The sequence below is a fragment of the Rhagoletis pomonella genome, unplaced genomic scaffold, assembly GCF_013731165.1.
Source record: "Rhagoletis pomonella isolate Grant_MI unplaced genomic scaffold, Rhpom_1.0 Rhpom_scaffold_00007, whole genome shotgun sequence".
Taxonomy (NCBI): Eukaryota; Metazoa; Arthropoda; class Insecta; order Diptera; family Tephritidae; genus Rhagoletis; species Rhagoletis pomonella.
This window is the reverse complement of record NW_023458561.1, coordinates 41,102,040-41,110,435: the sequence shown is the minus strand read 5'-3', so window position 1 is coordinate 41,110,435 and position 8,396 is coordinate 41,102,040. Positions and strand designations below refer to the sequence as shown.

General features: G+C 33.5%; 1 protein-coding gene across 1 annotated transcript in view; it reads right to left on the bottom strand.

Annotated features, from left to right (window-relative positions):
* The window catches only part of LOC118742833 (UDP-glycosyltransferase UGT4), a gene marked incomplete in the record, with an annotated part of 6,072 nt that extends 1,492 nt beyond the window's left edge, over positions 1-4,580 (bottom strand). The window contains 2 exon segments of the mRNA XM_036475218.1: positions 21-200; positions 4,394-4,580. Coding sequence (XP_036331111.1) covers positions 21-200; positions 4,394-4,396 — 183 coding nt within the window.
* Between the last annotated feature and the right edge of the window lie 3,816 nt (positions 4,581-8,396).

Here is an 8,396-nt window from a genome sequence, read left to right as displayed (position 1 = left end):
TTTAATGCCATTCCACTTACATTGTGTTCGCGCTTCGCCAACTCCATCATTAAACTTTGCATGACGGCGAAATGGCTTTCACTGGGATGTGCAAATAAGCCAAGAATTTTGGCTGCGTCCACTGCCGTTAAAGAAGATGTCAACAGATGTAAAAGCGGTAACAAAATGGGTAGGAATGCGAAATGATGTAGTTTCGTTGCCTAAGAAAAAAATAAATAAAAATTAAATTAAAATAAATGCAAAATATAAGGGCAGGAAAAAGGAAAACGATCAAAGGAATACCAAGCACCTTATTGTTTCCCTTTCGGGCGATAAATATTTCTTATAAAAACCAATATGTACATATAGTAACTACAATGTACATGTGTATGTACCCACATGCATATGTATGTATGTTTGAGATTATATCAGCAGCTATTAAACGGTACGTCCCTATAAAGATGGGTTTGCATAAGCAAGTAGGATTGTCGCCTATTCAAAACCTGTGCCATTTGTACACGTATACATAAATGCACATTAGGGTGGGCCAAAAATACAGGTCCTTCTTTGAATATTCGTACTGCATTTGTTTTTGCATTAAACTGGATGTTTTCTGTAGGTTTATGTTAAATTTGTTTTTGAAAAATAGGGTTGCCAGTTATTTTGAAATTTAAAATTATTTAAAAGCTCACCAGAATGTTGAATTTTTTACATTAAAACTAAAAGCAATTGAAGAGTTTAAAAAAAATACTTTGGAATGGTGTTGCCACCTCTATACAAAAGTACAACGACGTTTGTTAAAAAATGTAAGCATATTTAATACCACAATAAGTATCGATCGGAAGGCGTATGCATAAGCACTCAAAGTAGGGTTGCCACCCATTTATAAACTGAGATGAGATAATTATATAAGCTAAATGAAATTATACACTATGGATGTGCCTAATGAAATTTTTTTGAAAATACTATAATCCACACATATTCTTGGAAAGGATTGCTTAGTTAGAATAAAAACCAATAGTAAATTATGCTATAAAAAATACACGCCTCCTTATCTTCGATAGCCATGAGTTCTTGGGCGTGGCCGTTAAAAAAAATTTGGACGACCCTAATGCACATAAGTATACATAGTATGTACGTGTAATATGTAAGTGTTTTAAATGGAAAATGTCGTTTATAAAAGCCGTTACTTTTGCATTATACATTTCCTTCCATGAAAGTTTGAATCATTGCCAATTGTAAAATACAAATACATACATGTCTAAATACACATGCATACACGCGCAAATGCGCAAATAATTTTCCGCCTGTTTTGACGGCAATCCCTGAAAAGTTACTATGGCTTTATGATTGCTTTTTTTACAAGCTTTTAATTTGGTTTTTGCGTTTTCAATAAATCCTTAGAATAAAATTAAATTTCATTCAAAATAGCGAGTGTTTATTGGGGTAAGGATAACAGCAACGAGTTTACAATATTTAGGTCATGGCTTACAATATACCCACATATGTATATGGTTTCCGAGGTGGTAAAAGGCTGAACAAAAAAGCCCGATTGCTTTCTTTCCGTCTGCAAATGAAGGGGGAGTAAAATACTTAATATTACAAATATATCTGACTACTAAATAGGCATTTTATGTAGGCGTTATTATATGTGCGGCCTTTAAGTGCATACCTCACCGAAGTCCTTAAGTAGGAGAATGGTAAACAGGAAGCTGCGTAAGTATTTTGACGAATACCTGTAGGGTTGGTTCATTAAGAAAATATTCTCGAATGCACCATTTAAGGGCTGGCTGGATAAATTTCCAGGAAAACCCGAAAGCTTATAGGAAAATTAACTTGGTTTTTGTAAATCTATTATCGATTACTATAATACGATTTAATATCGAATGGGAAAAAATATTTTTAAAATCTGTTTTGCGCGTTGAAGCTTTTAAGAACATGTTTCCCAATATCGCTCTTCCGCCACAGCCAATATTAACGAGATGGGGAGCCTGGTTAAAAGCGGCAAGGCGGCATTTTGAGGAATTTCAAACCTTTCTTAAAGATCTAAATGATAGTGACACTTCTTCAATATTGAAGGCGAAAAAAGCAATAGCTTCCAATTCGATTGAAGCACAGGCTAACCGTATCAATGCAAACTACAGCTTCTTGTCGGAAAAATAACTAAATTGCAAGGGAAAAAATCATTGGCTGAACAAGTGCATCTTGCGGAGACTGCTGTTACTACTATTCAAGATGTACAGGGTGAACTTGGGTAAAAAATCAAGGAAAAACTGGATACCATTCTACAAAAAGAATGAGGGGTTTAAGGAACTTACAAGTGACAGCTGCTAAGCAGCGATCACACATGACTTGTACTTCTGTACAGGTTTGTATATTTTGACAGTTACAGAGTGGTGTTGTCTGAAACTTCTTTGTTGAGCTGAACTCAAACTTCTAAAAAATACCACTATGTGACTGCCAAAATGTACAAATCCATACAAATCGTGTGATCCCTGCTTAATAGCTATAATCCCAATGAACTAGCTTGTTTCAAGTTCTCCAAATAGGACAAACAAAGGAGGGAAGAACTTCTAAAATAAATATGTAGATCGAGAAAATAAATTTATAGAACCACAGCCACATAACAAAACTGTCACAGCTACAACCTAAGGGATATAAAAACGGCTTTTCACTACACCTGTGAATGTCCATCTTGGTGAACAGTAGATTCATCGAAAAACCAACCAATGACAAGCGTTCCAGGAGAAAGCGTAACGAAATGGCGCCCTACTTCCTAATTGCGTGCAAGACTAGACTCGGGGACGCTAACCAGTATGCATTTTTATATAAAAGGAGAAACACACTAAAAACTTTCATGAATTTAATTTAACAAAGAAAGACTAACCGGCAAACTGTGCGCACAGATGTTGTCCACACATCCCAAATATTTATGTATGTACATATGTATGTACTTACAGAAAAAGTCACTGTAGTAAATCGAACTAGTTCAAAACTTAAGGCCTGTATGCAGCTCTCAAGAAAAGCAAAAACTCCATATAAAATGACGTACAAGAAATGGCTAAGAAATTTTCTTGAGTCAAATTTCCTTAAGGCAGTACGCAGTTCTTAAGAAATTTACTACGCTTTCTACTACGGTTTTCTAAAGTTTTTTGTGAAAAAAGAGCACAAGGCAACCCAGGTTTGCAACAGAAATATATGCCCGTTCCATTATTTCTTGAGGAAAGAGTGAGGCAACAGGCTGTGAAGTATCAAAAATGTCAAAATTCCTTGGGCACACAAACGAAATAATGGCAATTTTTTCTTGACCGTTTTCTTGAGAGCTGCATACAGGGCTTTACGCTGGAGTAGTACATCAGAGAATACTACATACTAGAACTCGTTTTATTCAAATAAAATTAGATTAACCACTATTTGATAAATTTTGGAACTCGTTATTAATTGATTCTATTTCAGACAGTTCAATCCAAGTTCCAAGTTCCTCTACCAATCTTTGGTAAATGTTTATCCATTATTAAACATAATTATATATAAATTTTTTTCGGTAACCGTAATCTTCCTGATCTTTATAATAAACATCATAATTTAACAGTCAAAATTGGATATACATTTTTCAAATCAAACTTAGCCGTTATTTTATGATTTTTATTACTGTCGGGAAGTATCGGGGACTTTTGAGTATCGATAGTTTTAAGTATTGGGTATTTTTGTGAGTACTAAGTACTTTTTTTAAATATACATATGTTGGTAAAAACTTTCGTGTTTTTTTGCGATTACTGAGTACTTTGAAATGCTCAGTATCGATATTTTTAAAAATGTGGTTCTGTCGATCCTTTTAAGAATCGAGTTGTGAGTACTTTTGGTATCGATACTGCCCAACACTAATTTTTAGTTTTTCATTCATACAATATCCGTCATCTGCAGATTTCACTTACCACCATAGAAGAATTTAAAAAGGTAATAAATAATTATAATTAACAAAAAAAAAAACAACGATCAAATGTTATAAATATAAAAATCTTGCTATTAAATGGCAATTTTCGGTCCCTGATTTTTCTAGTAGTTTGGATGCATTTAACGCCGATTCGGAGTCAGTCACAAAATGTATAGTGCAAAACTAATCTTGTGCAAAACAGTCCACAATTTTGATATGGTACGGCTTTGGATTTTATGAGTATGCGTTCAGATTGGGAGATACATACATACATACATGTACTTATTTGTATGTAAATGCGTTCAAAAATGCTATGCCAATACTATTCGGACACATCAGAAGCGCACGCACTCTTTGCTGCCTTATCACCAACCCGCACTACATACTTATGTATGTATATAGTTCAAATTTTCTTATGTTTTTGCTCAAAGTAAAGCTTAATTTTTAATTTTTATGCCACCTTAAAAAGTTGAGATTTACCATTTTTTTGCAGCTTAAATTTTCTTGAACTAATTTACTTAAGAATATCTGTTTTATTTCTATGCTATTTTTAAGACACTTCCCGTTACGTTTATTCTATGATACAAATCATCTTCAATTAATATTTTGATGCCGTAATACACTCATCTCGATCGGGTATATGTAGAGAACTAATTTGTGGAGAAATGATCGCATCATGCTGGACTCCAGAGCGCCAGATATTGTGGGTACTTGTGGTTTCCCATGTACGTATGTATGTATGTATGTACATGCAATTGTACGTAATTTGAGAGTGTTTATGAATATTTTATGTTATGGAATAGTGCATCAAAGGCCCTCTCCTATGGCTGGCGTGATTTTTGAGGATAGTCGCTCTCATTTTTAGCGATTAACTAAAGCATTTGTAAGTGGGTAAGTATGGGCATATATGTACATTTGTATACATACATATAATTGTGCATACTCTTATAGCAACTGACACCCAGTTGAGCGAAGGGGATTCCTATGGTTTCATGCGGCATGGTAATGAATGAAAAAATAACAAAAAATTTTCGGTGAGTGCAGTCTTTTCTCATGCACTCATATGGACTTCGACAAAATGTTCTTATACATATATGTAAGTACATATTTATCCAGGCAATGAACATATACAAATATGTACATATCGCTCATTTGCTAAAATACTGTCACAACTCAAAAAGCGATGTTTTTCAGAAGATGCTTTCAAAGTTATAAATTTGCTACCAAAATGTAGGAAAAATGCATATTGTCTCCTTACCGGGAAACTACAGAAGATTTTAGCACGAAATTTGTACACAATATAAAATACGATATGACATACTTGTTCTGCATCATTTGCTCGAAAGTGTCGCTTTTTAGTTATGACAGTATTTTAGAAAATAAGCGATACTCGAACATACATAGCTATGTGGATATTAAAAGAGCATCATATTAAAATTTGGATTTGACACCGCATAAGACAATGAACAAATCTGAAAAGTTGCTGAATCGGTAAAAAGAATCCCAATTTTTTGGCTTATTAAATATACGTTTAAATAATATTCTGGTGAATCCATAAATATTAAGGCGAATGCATAAAGAGAAGACAAAATCAATGTAGAACACCCAAAGTATTTTAAATTGATTTAAACTTGGCTGAATATCTTAGCATTCACGTGATTTATTAACTAATGGTGAATTTCCACTAGGAATAAAAATGACAAAAAATATGAAAAAAATGTTACAATTATAAAGATGGCATGACGACAGAAAGAAGGAGTCCAAATCCGCGGCCCTTAAACCTCTATAATCTCAGGTTTGAGATCGTTGGGGGTAAAATAGGGAAATATTTTTTGAATAAAAATGTAAATTCATATGCCCAGGTTTTTGTTGGGATCCCTTGATTTTTCATGGCCATCTGGAGGTCATGCCAAGGTCATTTCAAGGTCAAATTCAGAAGAATTTTGTTAAATTTCCACTTATATTCAATGAATTTTACTCTAATTGACCATGAAATCACCTCGAACCTGAAGGATATAGAGGTTTGGTTCAATATGCAGAAACTTTTGTTTTTTTTGTAAACCTGTGTAATTGTTTATTACTTTTTGATAAATTTTCTTATTATTATTTTTGATGTCTGATTTTTTCGATCATATTATAACCGTAATTTTCAGTTTTAATTTTTTAGATTATATTGAAGGTCCTCACTAAAGGCTAGATGGTGATCGTACTCCTCCGGGTTTCAGTTTGTGCTCAGCCAAAAATGGCCGAACTTAGTGGAAAATTTTCAGCTCAAAAATTGTATAGAATTTTAGTGCTAGTATTTTTTTTTGTATTTTTGTTGAAATTTCTAAAAAAGAAATAGCTAAGTTTTGACTAAACCGTTGATTGATTAAAAGTTCCTTTGCTTTTGCTGATGTATTTTTCGTAGTCTTAAAAAGAACTGAGTAAAAAAATTCTAACGTCTTGTTTGGTTCGGTTCGAATTAGTTCGAGCATTGAAACATTTTAACGAAATTCGATTCAATTCAACAGTATTGGGCGTTGAGCTCTTTATCTCAGTATACCTAAATCAACACGTCTGTCGTATATATGGCAGAAGGTGGCTAAACAATATACACGAGGACTCAATCTAGAATTTTGGTGAACCGTTTTCGATAATTTTCTTTTATCGGAAAGGTTATCCCTAAAGGGTGGTCCCATACTATATTTGTTTAGTTTCAACCATTGGATCATGAAGAAACTAAAGGAACTTTAAAATTTATATATATGTTAATATATATATATTAATATATGGAGCATTGAAGGTGTGTTTTTTTTGTTTAAAAAGTGATGTTATTGTGTTAAATTTTTTAGTTACTGTATGTACAGTTTTCAATTGCCAAAAATACTTGTCCCATTTTTAAATGATCAAAAATCAAGATTCAGATCCTGAGCTGCCAAAAATGCATGTCCAAGCTTTATTTTCCAGCGTTCATATAAATATTTAACAATTCGAAACACATTTTTCAAATTATGCTAGGCACGAATAAAGTGATCGTTCGACATCGGTACTTTGCGTGCGAAATATGTAGCTGAATCGCAAAAAGGATGAAAAAGGTGCACAAGTGCGGTCGAGTGTAAAAAGTGTTATAGCTAAGCCACGCAAACATACCTTCAGCGTTCATAATGTATGAGTCCGAAACGAGTCTATTTACATCTTCAAGAAATATGAGTCTCAAAAACAAAAATTCTTAGCCTCATATATGCAATTTGTGCTAAAAAACAATACTAAAAAGCAACTTTGGAACTTACATAAAAAAAAAGAATTCCATAAGTAAAAAATATAATAAAGAATACTTACCTCTTGTACTGCAAATGCTTCCTTTTAAAGGTATGTGTGTATAAATACATAAGTAATGCTTTATTTTCTTAAATCTGTTTTGCACTACAATTTTGAAAAAGCCTTTTTAGTACAAACAACGAAATCAAGAGATCCCTAACGATTTGGAGCAAACAAAAATGAGTACAAATGAGCTGTATATGTATATGGCCAATAAGAGTCACTTATGACTCAAATTGAGCCTCTTTTGCAGTATGAATTTAAGCTCATATGTATATGTAAGTCGACCTTCGCAAAAAGGGAACAACCCTCATTTCGGACTCTTAAACGAGCTCCTTATGGAGGTACGCAGCCCTAAGTGACTCATTTATTATTTCAAATGTTTGCTGGGTTGCTGGTTGCTCCTTATCCATTTTCGTTATAAAAATGTCAATTTTTTCCCTGAAGCCAAGTGAATGTGGTTGAACTGAGATTTTAAATCAATCAACCGTATAAACTTAAATTTATCCAAATATATGTATGCATTTGCATTAGGCAAGGATCTAGTGGACATATGTACATATGCATATATGTAGATACATCAATGCATATATATTTATGTATGTATATGCTCGTTCGCAAGTGTAAAAGAAGCTAAGCAGAAATCCAAGAAAAACATAATATTCTCAGCACCGAGAGCTATCTATGTATGTATGTAAGTATAAGTTCAAGTTATTTTAAATGGGCAAAATATGCAAATCAGCACTAAAAGCTCCTGAGCTGTTGAACCGCAAGGCAGACGGCCTTTAAAACTATTTTCAGCACGTGAAGGAAGTTAAACGTTGACAAAGGCAGTTCATAATAAATATGTACATACATACATACATACATATAACGTAAGCATATGAAGTATTTGTGATTTTAATCAACCAAAGGACTTCTTGCAACATATGTACATATGTACATTAGTGCGGATCGGTCCCCATACAAAAAAAAAAGTTTTTCCAGTCCACCCCTAGGATTAAAATATTTTGAAGGCGAACCCAAAAAAAATTTTTTTTTTTTTTGCCACGCCCCCCCGATGGGCTATTTACTTTTTTTGACACTACGTCGCCATTTTAAGTCCGATTTTAATGAGCCGTACACCGTTGTTCATGGCTTGGAAGCCGCCACAATTCTTACCTTAATCATTTTTTACTCCGAG